At 55.1% G+C, this 17183-nt stretch overlaps 1 protein-coding gene across 3 annotated transcripts in view; it reads right to left on the minus strand.

The window, feature by feature from the left end:
* Positions 1-225: 225 nt before the first annotated feature.
* FUBP3 (far upstream element binding protein 3) overlaps positions 226-17183 on the minus strand; it is a 48943-nt gene continuing 31985 nt past the window's right edge. For 2 of the 3 annotated variants that reach the window (XM_054584223.1, XM_054584221.1), the window contains exons 9-19: positions 16284-16388; positions 14913-15015; positions 13776-13876; positions 11660-11801; positions 7684-7844; positions 6867-6940; positions 6433-6513; positions 6161-6237; positions 3609-3680; positions 2469-2596; positions 226-1511 (exon numbers count right to left, since the gene is read on the minus strand). In XM_054584223.1, coding sequence (XP_054440198.1) covers positions 1467-1511; positions 2469-2596; positions 3609-3680; positions 6161-6237; positions 6433-6513; positions 6867-6940; positions 7684-7844; positions 11660-11801; positions 13776-13876; positions 14913-15015; positions 16284-16388 — 1089 coding nt within the window. In that variant the 3' untranslated portion in view covers positions 226-1466. The remainder of the gene's footprint in view (positions 1512-2468; positions 2597-3608; positions 3681-6160; positions 6238-6432; positions 6514-6866; positions 6941-7683; positions 7845-11659; positions 11802-13775; positions 13877-14912; positions 15016-16283; positions 16389-17183) is intronic. The other variant, XM_054584224.1, reaches the window with a different exon arrangement.

Here is a 17183-nt window from a genome sequence, read left to right on the forward strand (position 1 = left end):
AAGTCTAACTGTTGAATTATACTAAGCCTTTAAAATAAAATTAGCTTAACAAAGTAGCTAGAAATCCAGGTCGTGCGCTGACAGAGTTGGGGTGACAGGCTGACAGGTGACCGGCTAAGAACCCTTGCTTCTGGCTTTGGGGGCAGCAGGCAGCGGGCAGAGGCAGGGACACGCGAATGAACGCCAACAGACTCAAAATACTTCACCCACAAGATGTCTTGTGGGAATTTTATTATAGAGTGTAAAATGAATTGTCAGTCCAAAAAAAAGACCACTTTTTTTTTTTTTTAAAAACAACATGCATAACATTTCCATCAGCCTTTTTTAATAGTTAGACATTTCAAGCATTTAATAAGGAAAACAAGGAAACACTATCCTCAGTACATTTCCAACGGAATGTCTCCCAGGTCAATCAAAAATGCGGGAAAAAAATAGCTTCAAGTCTGTTTTTCTTTCCTTTAAAAATACATGTTATCTGTACAAGATAAACTACAGTAAACATTGGAAATATTATCCCTTTTATTAAATCAAAATTACTTAATTCATATTGTGGTTAATACTAGATTTATTTATCCATCTAGTTAATTTGACAAATATTAAAAAATATTTAAAAGAAAAACACAAAGAATGCCTTGGAATTAAAAAATAGTTACTACATTTTTATGCAGTTTAATGTTCCACAGTGTTAAAAGTTATATTGAATTTCTTTTTAATATTAAAAATAACACAATTTATATTTCTGAGAGAATAGAGAAAGGTTTTTTGTTTTGTTTTTAAAACAAGCTTGGAGGTCTTAGATACACAATTGGAACTGGTGATGGAGACATGAAAAAATATGCTAACATTTTTATATTACCCTTAGAACTCTAGAAATTATACAAACCCTATAAAATGCCCCCTCCCAATCCCTGTTGGACAGCGATACAATTCTCTGTCTCAATTCAGAATTCACATAATTAATTACAATACATAATAGTTGTTTTTTTAAAAAAAAAAATGCAATAACACCAGACAGCCAAAATACAAGAAATTAGAAGTAAAACATTTAATGAATTTACACATTTAAGAACATTTAAATATTGTTTAAAAATTTTTAAAAATAATTTGTTACATACCACCTAAGACTTCCAAGCCACTTTCTGTTGCCACAGAAACAACTGTAAATAAAAAGACACTCAAAAAACAAAAACAAAAACAAAAACACACCAGTTGAAATGTCACTGCTCTGAGGCACATTTTGCTACCTGGATTTGCAGATAGTGCTCCAAAAAATCCCAGAGCTTCCACACTTGAAATAACAGAAATTATCAGCAATTTTTAGTGACTGATTTCTTGATTTTTAGAAAAATTGTGTTAATAATAGTGTTTCACAGAAAACAAAGGTTCTTCATCAAAAGGTTTGCAAATCTAAAAACCTCTGTTACAAACAGGTTTTCCTCACACTGATCCCGGGGAGGGGCCACGCGTCACTGTCCTAGTGCTCCTGTGGGAGGAAGGGGAGAGCGGTCAGCCTGCGGCAGCGCCCTCCCCAGGGCTGTCTCAGGTCTGGGGCTCTGTCTTAGGCAGGGGCGACCTGGCACCCCTCCCTTCTGGCTCTACAGCAGGGCAGGGCACCGGCAGGCGCACCGGCACCCCGGCGCTGCCTCGGCACCTCCCCCCGCACCCCTTCCCCTACAGGGGCTCTGGCCCAGACTGAACCGCGCTTGAACAGGAGGGTCCTAGGTCTCTCTGTAGGGGTTACTGGGGAGGGAGAAGAGTGAGCTCCTGATACTTCTCCTCGGGGCCACCCACCAGCCAGGACACCTGCTTCCACTGCCCCCAGGCACCAGGGGCCAGTCTGGCAGGGAGAGGGCCAATCGGCTTTCGGCCCAGGCCGCTGCTCACTGACACACTGTCTGCGGGGATCCCCAGCACCAGCCCCCCCCCCCCCCCCACCCGCCCACACACAACAGACCCATCCTTGGCCTCTGACTGGGCAGAGCCCTCGCGGCCAGGCCAGCCGAGGAAGGCCTGGCGCTCCGCCCCACCCCGCCGCGCCCTGCCTCCAGAGGCCACGGACCGGCCCTGCTCCTGCCACCCCTCGCTGCCCACGGAGGACGGTGGCAGCGGCGGCAGCCTGGCCACAGCAGCCGCTCCGAGAGCAGCAGCAGGTGTGAGCGCCACAGTCACTGCTCCCAGGGCCAAGCTCGGCCCTCCTGTTTACAGTGAGGGACACTGAGGCCCAGAGAGAGAACCGAGTGCCACTGAGCTCTGCGGTCTAGGGCCTGGGTTTGAGGGGAGACCAGGCACTTCCTCGGAGGGGCTGCCCACCCACTTCCTCTCCTGCTTGGCTCAGACTCATTCTCTTTGGGGCGAGGAGGGGCCACGCTGAGGGCGCTGGGGCCGGGCTGACGCAGGGGCCTGGGCGGGGCTGGGGTCAGGGCTAGGCCTGGGCGGGGGTCTCAGCAGCGCGGGCCCTGGCTACACACCTGGCTGTGGGCCTGCGCTTGCCCTAATGTCTGCCCGTAGAACGCAGCCTGCTGCCTGTAGTATTCTGCCCAGGCCATCGTGTAGTCCGGCGGGGAGCTGGCCTGCGGAGCAGCGCTGGCAGCGTGACCTGGAGGACGGAGAGAAAACAGGCCTCGTCAGGGGCGGGGCTGTGCCCAGAGGAGAGGAGGACACTGGGAGGGGTCCTTCCCTAAAGACTCAGGCGCCAGGGCTCTCTCCCCGGGAGGCTGGCGACACAGGGTGGAGGGCAGGGCGTGGGAAGTCCAGCCAGCCTCTCACGGCCACTCTCCACTCCGCCCTGCAGGGCCTTCACGGGCGTCTTTTCAGAGTCCCGTCCTCTGCACCTGTCTGCCTGGCCTGGGTGTGAGTGGGCGGGAGACACAGGACTGGGCGACCTGGAGGGACCAGACACCCAGACTTTCACCAGGCGCTCCAGGTGGCGATGACCCTCAGTGACGACTCAAACAGGGCGGCCGTTTCTTTGATGGCCTTTGACTGAGCTCATCCAACCAGCTACGTGAGCCACAGCGCCCAGACAGCTGGGCTCTGCAGTTTTGGAACATACACGGAGAATTTAGGGCTGATGTGAAATGATTCACCTGGGCTTTCTGGGTTGTTACTGTTAACGTTTTTTCTTCCATTAAACAAACAAACAAAGTAGTTTCTTAAGAAAAGGAGCTTAATAAAAACAATCACCTCAAGACCCACTCTAGCCGCAGGCCCCCTCCCCTGAGCCCCACCATTTGTCTTCTCTTCATCTGCCCTGAACTGGCCAGAGAGACCCGGGCGGCGGCAAGACAGTCAGGGACCAGGACATGGCTGCTCTGCGTCTCGGCCACACAGTTCTACAGGCAACCAGGACAGCGGTGAGTGGTCACCCAGCTGAGGTGCAACGCCCTCCAGAATCCAGAAGGGGGAGAGAGCGGCGGCGGAGGGGGGAAGGTGAGCGGCTGTCCCGTGCCCCCTGACAGGTACACAGATGGGCAGAGACAGACGGGAGCATCCAGACCGAGTCAGACGCAGACAGCGTTAAAGGGACGAGGCAACTGGGAGCCACGGACAGTGAAGGCTGTGGGGGTCTGGGGCCGGGGCCTGGTCACTGGGAGGGCTGGCGCACTCACTCTGCTTTTTGTAATAGTCTTCCCAGGCCTTGCTGTAGTCGGGCTGGCTGCTCTGCGGCTGGCTCTGCTGGCCTGTGCGAAGGACACAAAAGCAGTCAGGCCTCCGGGCCTCCCTGCGGCCTCGGCCTGGCCGCGACGCCAGGCCCCGCTCTGCGCTCACGCGATCGCCCCCAGGCCGCACCCCGCTGTGGCTGGCTCTGGGCCCCGTGGCCGGGGAGGAAGGTCGCAGCAGATGGCTACACTGACACCTAAGAGGGCCTCCACCCAAGCCAGGTGGGGGCATGGGTGCCACCAGGACCCCCAGAAGGCTGGGGCTGGAGCTGCAGGGGAGCAGAGCCCGAGCGGGTGGTGAGGTGGACTGTCGGCTAAGCTCCCTGGATGGGCCTTCAAATGGGACAGATGGAATGGCGCTGGGTACACTCTTCACCGTCCCTTCTGTTCGGAAACTGACGGCGTCACCTCTGCACAAGCAGAACCGTAGCGCGCACTTGGGAAACTGAGCTCAAGGTGAAGACGGACAAAGTCCCCACAGGGAGGGGCTGCCGGCCACAACACGCACCTGACACAACCGAGCCTTCCGCCTCCTGAGGCGGGTGCAGGGGCAGGGGTGTGGGCTTGCTCCTGCCTTTCCTTCCCGCACAAGCCCGTGCCTACTCTGTGTAGCAGGGGCAGGCGCATAAAGAGCATTAACCGGTGACCCTGTGACAAGCCAGGACCTTGTGTGCTGCCCAGGTCAGGCTGCCTGTGCCACCTGCTGAGGCCCCTTCAAGGTCCAGTCTTCAGTGCCAGCCTGCAGTGGGACAAAGGGCGGGCCAGCCGCCGCGCCCCTGCGAGCGAATGCGCTGAGGATGGCGGAGGGGCGTGGGGACCAGGGTGGTGAGGGTGTGCGCCGGGGAGGCTCCGGAAGTGGGGTGCCCCTCTCCCCCTGCCCTCCCACCAGGGCCGGCAGGAGTCAGACCAGGGCACCAGGGGCAAAGGGACCCAGTTTGGGGAAAGGCGTGAAGAATGCAGGCGGCCAGATGTCTTCCCTCAAGCACGGAGTGTGCACCAGCAGGACTTTTCTTTAAAACAAGATTTCACTGACCAAACCCAATCCTCAACTTCTAACCCCCCTGAATAAACCAACAAAGCTCCCCAGAAGACGGAAGCTGGTGAACAGAGGCCAGAAGCCAGGCACACACCGTGTCTCCCTCCTCAGCCCAAACGTCCAGCGCCTCCGGCCTGCCTGGGCCGCCCGCGGGCCGGGCCTCTGCAGAGCCACGCCCCCCAAGGCCCGTGTCCCTCAGGGAGGACAGGCGTCCCTGGGCTTCAATGTGAAGATGTGCTCCCCAAGTCTAGGGCCTCTCACAGGCCCCGTCCTGGATGGTGGAACAATAGGGAGTCAGCCCAGGGCACCCATATCTTGCAGCCACCCTCCAACCGTAGGAACAGGAGGAAACAAAACATGACAGGCTCTGGGATAAAGTGACTCCAGTGACAAGGAACAGCAGAATCTCTGTGGTATGTAGCTGTTCACAGTGAAGTTTTAAAAAATATTCTGTATGTTTAGGACATTTAATAAGAAAACATGGCAGAAGAAAAGAAAAAAATACAAGCATGCAATTTCGGAGCTTGCTGACACTTCAGGAGTCAGACCCACAGCCTTCATTCCACAGATGCCCAAACTGGAGCCCAGAGAAGCCGGAATGTGCCTGAGACTGCATGACGCTGGCCTCCAGGGCCTGCGGGTCTCCCCTAACTGTGACCTTGACCAGGGTCGCCCCGCAGCACTTTGCTCAATGGGGAAGGTGCAGCCCCAGGCCCCAGCCTTGGTCCCGGTGAGCTCAGCTGTGCGGCCTGGCCTGTGGTCTGCCGTGCAGTCAGGACACTACACACACGCCGAGAACCGCCCCCCCTTCCCGCTACCCCGCCACGCGCGTGCCGTTACACACGCTCTTTTGTTTCGCAGGCTGTGCAAAACGGGCTCTGCCAGCAACAGGCTTGAGAACGAGGCTTAGAGCTCCTGTCGGCTGGGGCGTGGGGAGTGGGCTCGACTCCCACGAGAACTTTCTCTTCCAGTTTTCTCAGTCACTTAGCAGAGCTCTCTCCAGCATGCTCTTTCTGAAAAGTTTGGGAGACAGGAGCCGCCCCTTTCTAAGACAGTGCTGGTAAGGAGAGGGAGACGTCACCTTTCAGCCAAATGGAGGGAGGGACAGGGGACCCAGCATGCAGAGGCTGCTCAGGGGTGCTCAGGGTGAGGGGCAGAGCGCAAGTGAGGGGTGGAGGGGCTCAGCAAGCCCCGCCCTCCGATGCCAGCGGGCCCTTCTGACCCAGTCTGAGGAGGACAAGATAGGAAAGAAAGGTCTGAGAAGGTGGGCCGGCAAAGAGCCAGCCCCCTCTGCCCCTGCCCAGCTGCAGGCAGGGCATAGAAGCTCCCGAATCCTAGGCGGCTCCCTGACATCTCTGGGAAGGGCCTGAGCCTACTGGCAACGTCGGAAGAGACCGTTTCAGGTGCACCGGCCCCTGGAACCTTTTAAGTGTGGGGGGGGGGCACCCCTCGGGGAAACTCTCACCTGGGACTTGCTGTGCTGGCTGCTGCCACGCCTGGTAGGTGCTGCCCCAGCCCTGGGTCAGAAAAGCCGGGGGACCACTGTGGAGGACAGTCACTCGTTCTAGTGCGGGCCACAGCCCTCCTCGCCGCAGCCCGCCTCCCGCCACCGCTGCCGCCTGCCACTGTACTGCTCACCCCTCCCCCAGGCAAGTGCAGCGGCCCCCGGGCGTGGCCGGGGGACCACCACCCTCATCCTGAGTGGGAACCACAGACGGAGTGAGAGCGGGCCCCTACCTCACAGGGGCACTGTGGGGGTTCCCGTTGACTTTAGCAGCAATGTTTGGGAAGCACCCTGAGCTCCTTGGAGGGAAGGTGCTGAAAGAAAGTGGGGAAAAAAAATTGTCAAAGGGTGGAGGACCCAACAGTGGAAGGGCTTTTGTAAAAACGTCCCGTCCCTCAGCCCCAGGTGGCGAGCACCCTTTCGGAGATGCCATCGGTGACCAGACTCTCTGCCCCCAGGAAGGCTCTCTGCCCAGCTCCAGTCAGTGAGCTACAGACCGGCCAGAGGGACCAGGGTGGGAGGGAGAGCGGAGTCCACCTGCACCCGGAACTTCAGGCTTCCGGCTGGCACTGCCTGGCAGGAGCTGGAAAGGAGGCCCTTGCGGGGGCGGGGCGGGGGAGGAGAGAATTCTTGAACTCTCCCAGCTGGGATGGACGGGGAGACTCACTTTTGATGAGGTGCAGCGGGGGGCTGGCTGAAGGGGCTCTGTCCAAAGGCTCCCGGTGCTCCGAGGCTGGTGCCCTGTGGTGGCGCAGAGGGGACCGCTCACTGACTGTCGGAGGCCCTCGCCAGCTGCCTGGCCCCCCGAGGCAGACCCCAGCTTTTGGGGAGACAGAGTCAAGGGAAGACACCCTACGGCACTCGTGCTAGCCTGCCTTCCCCACAGCCGGTGTGACTTGCAGAAATGGCTCTGCCCCGTGAGTGACCGATACCACCACACAGCCGATACTGGCACCGCATCTGCCCTAGTGTGTCACCCTGGGGGTAGGGACCAACCTGCTTGACTCTCCCGTCAATTTAGGCTGGCCCATGGCTCTTTCTGCCACTCTACGTCCCCTTTGAGGCGAGCAGTGGCCAATCTGTCCTCCATCAACACTCCCTTTCTTTATCTGCTTTGAGGTGCCTGCAACTAAAGCCAGAGTCAATGAAAGCTGCCTGCAGGCCTGGCCGCCAGGGCAGCGCCAGCGGCGGGGCAGTGCTGGGGGCAGGCTGAGCTGCTGCTCATCTACGCCTGCAGGGGACACGGCCCTAGGGCCTGAGCTGGTGGCCTGGTGAGCTCTGCCAGAGGGCTCCCTTCAGGGCGCCTGGGCCCGGCTCCCCTGGGCCCGGCCTTCTCCCTCGGCAAAGTGAGAGGGGGCCCTCACGTCACGTGAGGGCTGAAAGGCACAGGAAATACAAGGTTCTGGGGAAAAACAGGTACCTTCGACATCCACCAGAAAAGCCAGCTATTAGTAAGCCAGGTGGGGAAGGGACCTTGTACGTACGCCAACTTTCTCATCTATGAGGTGCCTGGCCACCTCGATCTGCTGAGGAAGCCCCCGGATGGTGAATATCCGCAGGCCGGGGTCGGTGTTGGGGGGGGGGTTCCGCTGCAGCTCCACGTGGGCTCCTGACTGCTGGTTTATGCTTTTGATGTTCTCGCCCCCTGTAGGCACAGGACACAAGATAGAAGGGTTAGTGGCCGTGGAGGCAAACCAAACGAGTGGCAGCTCTCTGCTCCAGGAGACATGGGGAAGGTCTTTTCTGCACCTGCACTCGCCCGGGGAACGGGTACTTTTTATCGACTTTACAGACACCAGCGTCCCATAGTAAGTCTCTCGGCTGCAAACCCAGACTTAGGATGGGAAGCTGGTCCTTCCCCCGGAACCTGGCTGAAGCATCAGTCACCAAGTGGCACCTACTGCTTCCTATCTCCATGTCCTTGCAGAGACCAGAAGCCAGGCCCGGGGATCTGCATACGTCAGAGCTCGGCCCCAGCAGCCTCGGCCCCAGCTCCCGCGCCAGCCAGCCCTGGGAGGGTGCTTCATCCTCCTCCGCCAGAGACAAGCGGCCTGGCGGCCCCTCCGCAGCACAATGGGGGCCCTCCACCCAGCGAGGACCACTGCTCTGCCGCTCTCCCTCCCTCCCCCGCTCCACAGGCCAGACAGACAGCCACCAGGCCCAACAATGCCTGGAGCACACTCGGGCCTTTAGAATCCCACCCTGCCACTTCTCAAGTCCCTGCCTCCTCGAGCGGGGGGGACAGGTCTAGACAGAGGCAGCCGGAGGATGGGGGTCACAGAGGCCTGGGTGGAGCCGGGCTAATGAAAATTTAGTTGGACTCTTTGAAAAACCTGTGAGAGAGTCCCAGTCTCTTAATGAAATTTGCATAACAAAAGCTCAGCCAGTGTAACAATGGTTTGATTCTTCTTTTGAAACTTCGCAGAACTTGCAGAACTTACAGACCCGCTATACACAACTGGGGTGGGGGAGCCAGAATACGAGGAAAACTTGTAGCAGTTTTTGCAAGACTGGAAAAAGACAATCTGTGGAAAATCTGGTGCAGGGGGTCAGGGAGCCCCGAAAAATCCAAAGTGACAACTGAAGGCCAGTGTCTGTGTCACCCCCCCTCCACCCCGCATCGGAGTCCAAACTAACCTCACAGGGTATGTGTTATTTCCTTGTAACATGCCCATAAGCCTTCAAACACTCCAGCCTCCACTCCACCCAGGGGAGGCCTGGGCTGAATGAACGCCCGGCCAAGGAGGCGGTGCCTAAGGACACCTGTCCTCTCCAGGGGACTCTCCAGGGGCCAAGCAGCAAAGCTGGGGCCTCGGGCCTGCAGTCCTTCCTGCAGGCGACGTGAGCAGCCCCCAAGCCCTGGGAAGGAGCCCAGGGACGGTGGGCGCTCGGATGAAGCATTGCTCAGCATCTGGCTTGGGTGGCAAGTTGGTTTAGTGTAGGGTGGTTTTACATTTAAAAGCAAATTTAAAAAAGGACTCAACAGACGGAAGTCTTATGTGCACAATTTCCTTCAAGCTCTGAGACAGTTTAAGGAAAGTGGCCCTACGCGTTCTACCCTGAGCAAACACATTGGCCTCGGGGACAGCAGGGACCAATGCAGAAAGCCCCGGGGCCTATCACTACTGGCCTTCACCCACAGGGGCCGAACCTGATCTCTGCACCTGAAGTGACCAGCCTCTCTCCTCGGGGCAATGGAGTGTCTGGGAAGCCTCGGAGAGCAAAGGTGCAGCGGAGACCGCTCCACAGCACTGCCTGCCTCCTCCCCCGCTCCCCGCCACGCGACCGTGGGGCGGAGCAGAAAGGGTGCGCGTGTCTGAGACGAGGCCCCCGCAGGCCCAGACCAGGCCCCTCTATCCACTGGGCACGCAGCCCAGCAGACCCAGAGCCCCTCTCCCAAGGCCTCAGGGGCGTGCTGGTCAGGTGAGGAGGCCCAACGGAACTGCACGGGGCCGGAAGGAGTTAATTTAAGTTTATCTTCCTTCAAAATGAGGTCACCAGCTTGGCACATGGTGGCTGCCTGCAACTCATTCAGGCAGCCTGCTCCATTCTTCCACCTGATGGGGGGCAGAAGTGACCTACCAGTGGCCCCCCTGGCCGGTTGTGAAATCGTAAAGCAATTAATCAAACCTGCTAAAAGGCCTGGCTGACAGGAGCAGGGCTGGCCACACTATCTGTCACTGCTGCTGTATTTATCATGGAAATCCAGCGGGGCCCGGGAGGCGGGCGTCTGTCCCAGGGCTGGAGCCAGGGAGCAGGGCCCGGCTGCGGGTGGCGCCCTCCCCTCCCCCGCTGTCCGCCCCCAGCCACGCATCTTTCCCAGGAGGGGCAGCGCCTCCTGTCCAGCCCTGGCGGTGGGGGGTGGGTACAGAGAGCCCCCCACCCTCCCACAGAACTTTTCTGGCCTTCTCCAGGCTGCAGCTGGAGCGCGGGACAGTGACAGCATCCTCCGTTGTCACACTTCCCTCTGGGGGTCACCCGGGCTGCCTCCGCAGAGGGTGAGCTGAGAGAGGCTGTCCTGTGGACACCGAGGTCTCCGTGCCTCACGAGCACTGTCACGGTGAAGGTGGCCGGGCTCTGCCAGTGCCTAGAGGAGACGCATGCCCACAGGAAAACCATGATGGTAACAGCGGTTCTCACAAGACACAGAACCTGTGCCCGCCTCTCAGCCCACAGGCGTCAGCGGAGCAGACTCTCGCAGCCATCAGGGCACAGGGCTGAGCAGTTTCTTACCGATCACAGCATTTGGGCAGCTAACAAGGCCACCAACACTTATCGGCATGGACACCCTGCCAGAAAATTAAAACACTGTTCCTACCGCCTCTGAGAATCTGAGATCACACAGATACAGGAGATAAGTGTTGTGAGAGCGCATACAACACGCTGTCCACAGGCAGTTCCTGCCCGCGCCCGCTCGTGGGGATGCGCGGCGACAGCCTCGGCTTGCTGCTGTGGGACGCACTCCCAAACCACACTCCGCAGAACAACAAGCACCCACCCCCAACACATACAGCGAAGAGATGTCTGGTGAGCACAGAAACTGGAGAAACTCTAGGGGAGGAGAATATTATCTCCTCAGATACAACACCCAACACCAAAGAGTCCCCTATCGGTGCCAAGACTGTGCTTGGAATACAGAGGGAGGCTGAGCAGCAGCTGGGGGCCAGGGGCCAGTGCTGGGGAATGGCCTGGTGAACCACAGACCTGCTCTCAGCAGCCTTTTTAAAAAAGATTTTATTTATTTATTTTCAGAGAAAAGGGAAGGGAGGGAGAGAAAGAGAGGGAAACATCGACCGGTTGCCTCTTGCACACCCCTAATTGGGGACCTGGCACACAACCTAGGCATGTGCCCTAACTGGGAATCAAACCAGCGACCCTCTGGTTTGCAGGCCTGCGCTCAGTCCACTGAGCCACACCAGCTGGGGCTCTCAGTGGCCTTTCTTGGTTTTAAGGCAAGGCCAGCCCAGGCGAACCAGCCCCAATGGCCTAGAAACCTGCCTGCCCCCTTCTTTGCTTCTCACTGAAAAGTGGGAAGGAGCAGAGCAGCCATGAACAAGGGTTTTTACCTAGTTTTCTCTAAAATGCCTAGAAACAACTAGTAAATCAATTTTTATTTCCCTCCACAGGGTGTCTGTTACTCATGGTAAATGTGTTGAAAGGATAAAAACCACTTTCACGTGTTATGTCAATACAGACCAAACGCCCAAATCCAGTAAGGAAAAAAGTGGCGCGTTTGCCAGAAACCAGCCTCCATCTCCTCAAGGAAGTTACCTCGGCCACGCTTCTAAGGGTCCGGGAGGCGAGTCTGTCGCCAACCGGCTGCCAGGCACACAGGCAGCCAGCGCAGCAACCGCGCTGCTTCGAGAGGCGTGGGTCTTCCTCTTCACGGGCGCACACGCCCCGCCCCGCCCCCAGGAGGCCCCCACCGTGTCCCAGGCGCACACCCGGCGGCCGCCCTACCTTTGCCGATTACGAGGCCGCACTTGTCGGCTGGCACCGTGCACGTTATCTCCTGGAGGCCCCCGGGGGCTCCCAGACTCCAGTCACCACGGCCCCGGCCGCGTCCTCTGGCCGCCGCGAGGCCGCCGAAGCCGTCCCTTTCCTGGGGAAGAAGCAAAGCTTAAGTGAGTATTCCTGCCACTGCCACCAGCACTTTTCATCCCCAGGGAGGGGGTTAGGGACAGGACGTCGCCACTGCCACACACCAGAACCTGAGCGCCACTCGCACCTCGGCGTCTGAAGTGCTCTTTAGAGGCAGAACGAACGCAAGGCACGGGCATGCTCGGGGCACGTGCGCCGGTAAGTGCGCACGGTCACGTGGCACACACAGACCCGAGGAGAACGGCGGCCACATGGCGCCCCCTTGGCCCGAGGCCCAGTGCCCTTCCTCCAGACTCCACATTACGGGCCCTGACCTACGGGGTCAGGGGTGGGCCTGCCTCTCAGCGCTGAGGCCACCCTTTCCCAGGGTGAACACATGCTGGGCCTATCAGAAGCCAGTCAGTAGCTGCCAAAAAGCCAGGGTCGTTTGAAGTGACACGTGAGTGACAATGCATGACTTCTAACCCTCCCCTGACCAGGATGCTATAAAGAACGATTCACACTGCTACGTGAGTCAGAACACCTCGCACCTTAACCAGCACAAAGGATAAAGGACTTGAAAGGACACCCAGTTGTCCCACTCCCCAACAGAGGCAGGGAACCGGCCAGGCTGCAGCACACGGTGCGGGGCTGCGGCGGCCCCTGACCCACCCTCACCCTGTCCCCGACCCGGCGGGAGCAAAGCCCAGGCCCGGTACCCAGCGGACCACGATTTGTGTCATTTGAGGGCAACACATCTCATTCCAGGCTTTGTCCTGAGTCCCTTTGGAGCTGCAGCATTAAAATCTTTGAAATATGGAGGGAAAACCTAGTCAAGCTGAGTGCTGCTTTCAAAGGAGGGAGAAGCTGAGCAGAGGCTCAACGTGGTGAAGAAAGGTTTGATAAAGCCCACTCCTATCCATTAAGAGAAAACGGAACGTTTACCCAGAATCTAAACCAGCAGAAAGCAGAGAGAGTTAGAGGCTTTCTCCCTGCACTCCACTTTCAGGAGAGACAAATGACAAGTAAACAAGGCCACTTTGAGACTGCTGCTGAGGCACAGGCAGGCCCGCAGCTGGTCTGCTGGGGGTGCCAGAGCTTCCAGGCCCAGGCTACCTCTGAACCATCTCGGCCTTTGCAGCTCTGGGTTCACGAGCCCTTACTACAAAAAAGGAGGGGAGGGATTCATTTAGTGACTCTTTCCAGAACTTGTCTAACCCTAAGGTTTGCCTGAGACTCTAGCTGACACCCAAGCCCACCTTGGATGTTCTGACTCAGTAGATCTGGGGAGGGGGCTACAAATGTGCTCCTTCAGCACGTACTCCCAGGTGAAGTAGGTGATCTGGTGCAAAACCCTGTTTGCTGCTGAGAACACTTGGCCTGGAGAAGTTCAAAGACTCATCCAAAGCCACACAGCTAGTGGCAGAGCGGGGACAACGGCCCTTCCCAACCGCCTGCTTCGCTTCGACTCCCATCATTCTCACACTGTCTTGCCCTACGTGCCGGGGGTGGGGGTGGGAGTGGGGGTGGGGCAGGCACCCTACCACCAGCTGCAGCGGTTCCCCAGAGCACCTGGCACAGGGCGGGGGAGTGGCTACCAACGGCACATGAGCCCACTCACGTCCTGAGCAAAGGCGTGCAGGGGACCCGGTGCCGAAGACGGCACTAGGACTCTGGGGGATACTGAAGTGCTTTCTAAAGCTAGGTTTAGATTTTGCTTAGAATTTTAAATTAAGTGCATTCAACTGTTTGAAACTTGGTGATCTGCACCGTTAAATAGTCAGAAAACCTGGACACTGTGATAAAGGTAGAAGAGCGACAAACTAGCAAGAAAGAGGCACTGCAGTGCAACAACCGGCCTGAACCTGGAGGGAGGTAACCGATTGGTGCTGGCTCCCAAGGCGACTGGAGGGGCCGCTCCAGGTGCCGCCCCAAAGCCCTGTGTGGTACCTGCTGCTACAGCCCACGAGCTATCTGAATCCAGAGCCGGACCCACCTGGGCTGTAAGAATAAGCTCGTTGATGACATGAGCTGCGTGCTGACATCGGTCGGGGGGTCCCATGACCTGCGCAGCTCTCTCTGGACTAATACCGTCGTCTGTGGAACAAGATGAGAGGTGGAGTTAACAAAGCCCAACCTAAGAGAGACAAGGTCAGTCTGACTTGCAATCAATATTCCTGCCAAGGCCAAAGGTGCAGTGAGACGTTACCAGATTAGGGTCCCTTTGGCTAGGGAGAGGTGCATAGCAACACCTTTCTGCATGGCCCATGCCAATACCTGCGCAATTATAGACATTTAAAGGCGATCTCATTAAAGAAACAAAGCCAAGAAGTAACAAACAAACGAACAAAAGCCAAGGAAAACAAAGGTGAGCTATGACAATGTTTTCCAAAAATCAGTCCATCATGGTATTTTTCCATCTTTAGAGAAATGAGGAAAATAAAGACCCTGTAGATAATTTTCCTTATAAACTAACAGAATTTAAAGAACTGTTCTTTAGTCTAAAATGTTTGTCCTTTTTTATGATTTTAAGTTACCTTTAATTTATGAAATCAAAACAACACTTTATTTTTTAAAAAAACTTATTGATTTTAGAGTGAGAAAGGAAGGGGGAGAGATGGCGAGAGAGAGAGAAAGACATCCATTTGTTGTTCCAGTTATTTATACATTCACTGGTTCCTTCTATGTGACCTGACCAGGGATCGAACCCACAATCTTGGCGTATGGGGATGATATTCTAACCAACTGAGCAACCTGGTCAGGACAAAATAACAGATTTTTTAAAAAAAAGTCTTTCGGTAGCAAATTGAAAGCTAGAAAAGCTATGCTGATTATTCCCAGTTTTACTAGTCTAAGGGGGAGAGAGCGGGAGGCCCTGGAAACCCCAGGCCAGAGCGCTCAGGCACAGCGAGGGCAACTGGACCAGCAGGTGCAAAGAAAGAAACAAGGGCCTGGAGGAGGAACCTGGATTGGAGCAGCAGAGAGAGAGAGAGAGAGATGGGGGAGAGGCAGCGGGGGGCGGGGGGGGGGGAATGGGGAGAGAGAGGGCAGGACACAAACGGGCTAGCAGCAAAGCCCTTGTTTTGTGAGGTGCTTTATAATTACAAGATTTTTGAAAATGATCAAAACTAACCTGGTTTGAACTGAATCCTCACACCAGCATCATTCTGGATCTTTTTGATCATTTCCCCATTTCTTCCTATTACAATCCCGACAGCAAACCTAGGCACAGACACCTAAGCACAGAGAGACAGAACCTCGTCAGAGCTCTCGGCAAGCCTGGCTTCGCTCTGCGGGCGTGCGCGTGTGCGTGCGCGTGTGCGTGGGGGGGGGGTGCGTGTGGGCATGTGTGTGTGCATGTGAGAGACTTGAGTTTTATTGCACTACATTCTTGGAAGTGATATAATAAAGCTTTTTTTTTCCTTTTAAGAACAATACTGTGGTTAGTGATTGCATTTCTGTCCATTAAATGCATTCAGAAAGTCTGAGATTTGATCAAAATAATTATAAAAATCAAGAAAAACATGAAAAAAACCTTAGAAATAGATAAAAGATTAAAAATGACAAATTATATTCCAAATTTTATGAAATAAGCATAAATATACCATACACATTCATTTTGCTAGTGGTTCTTTAAAATATTTTTTCATTGTGGTAAATTATACATAATATTTTTACCATCTTAGCCATTCATAATTATACAATTCAGTGGCATCAAATACAGTTACAATATCATGTAACTTCCCAGCTAGCTATACCCCAAACCTTCTCATCGCCCCCATAAAACCTTTGTATACATTAAATAGTAGCTCCTGCTTTCTCCAGCCCCTGGGAACCTCCACTCTGTTTTCCATCTCTATGGATTGGCCTATTCTAGATATTAAGTGGAATCGCACAGTATTTGTCCTGTATCTCGCTTATTACATAAGCATAATGCTTGTAAGGTCCACCCAACTGTAGCAGATTAGAAAATTTCATTTTAGCCCTGGCCAGGTAGCTCAGTTGGTTAGAGCACTGTCCCGATACACCAAGGTTGTAGGTTCAATCCCCAGTACACAAGAATCAACCAATAAATGCATAAATAAGTGGAACAACAAATCAACGTTTCTCTCTAGCAATCAATTTTTTAAAAATTCTAAAGCATAGATTTTGACCCCATCCCACCTCACCAATAAATCTGGCTTCTAAATCTGACACAATCACAACACAGATCACCAAGAAAACTTGGACTCTGGCCTTCACCTGGGCAGCAGCGTAAACTCTGAAGCAAAACTTCAGAGCCAGGAGGATGGCCCCAGGCCCTGAAAGGCATGCAGCTGGCTCCCTCCCCAGGCTGACTGCCCCAGTCTGTCCCCATGCCCACTCTGAGAAGCAAGCATCCTTGGAGATTTCACAGACGAGACAAAAATTCAAGAACTTGCTTAAGGTTAAAGTGCCAACAGATGTGTGACCTACGACCCTAACCCTGATCTCATTTGCCTGCTAACCCGCAGTGTGAGCATACCTCTATACTGCCTCCTCCCGCTCGGGAGGCGAAGTCACTGCGCACACCTCGAAAGTCACCTTGGTCTTTTTCTCGGATGATCTCTAATACCATTTCTCTTGCTTGCTGCATAAACACAGATAAAAGACATTATGAAAAACAAAATCCCCCCCACTCCAAAAAAGAAAAGATATGACACCAGGTGAAATTTCAAGGTCAAACCAGGTTGGGCTTAAAGACTCAGAAGGCACTCGGCTGCGGGAGAAGCCCCTTATTACACTACCATTACATGGGAAGGGGCAGGCTGCTGATGGGAGTCGCGTACGTCACATCCCAAACGACACGTTGTTCACACCGCCCAAAATGCCCAGGAAAGGGTCCGCCCTCTTCCAGGCTGCAGTAGGGCCAGCACATTTGTCCCGGGCCCGAACTCGACAAGTCGCCCAGAGGGTTTCCAGCTTGCCCTTTGTTAGTGGGGCTCTGACTGGGCAGGTTCCAGAAAGAAGACATTACCAAAGTGTCCAAGGGGAAAGGCAAACCCTGGAGCCCGAGAGTGACCTCCTGCCTTCTGAGAGCCAGTGTCCCAGTTACTGACTGGCAACACCGCCCTCAGACCTGACTGTCTCCAAGGCACGCTCAGCGCCCTCTCCCCAAAGGACATATTTAAATCAGCCTGGCCTGCCTACCCCGGCCCCGCCCCCCCAGAACCTACACTAAGGGTCAACTAACTGCACATCACAACTCAAGTTCACGTGGGAACGCAGACCGAATCCTGGTTCTGGAAAAACCAAACCAAACCAAACCAAAACAAACCCTCACACCTGCACCCCCAACACCAATTAAAATCTTAGGACACTTAGGGAAACCTGAATACGGATTGGCTTAGATGGTTCGGGATTACTGTTATTTCTCTGCCCTGGT

Source organism: Pteronotus mesoamericanus, unplaced genomic scaffold (assembly GCF_021234165.1).
Source record: "Pteronotus mesoamericanus isolate MK-2021 breed Mesoamerican mustached bat unplaced genomic scaffold, CSHL_Meso_final contig_78, whole genome shotgun sequence".
NCBI lineage: Eukaryota > Metazoa > Chordata > Mammalia > Chiroptera > Mormoopidae > Pteronotus > Pteronotus mesoamericanus.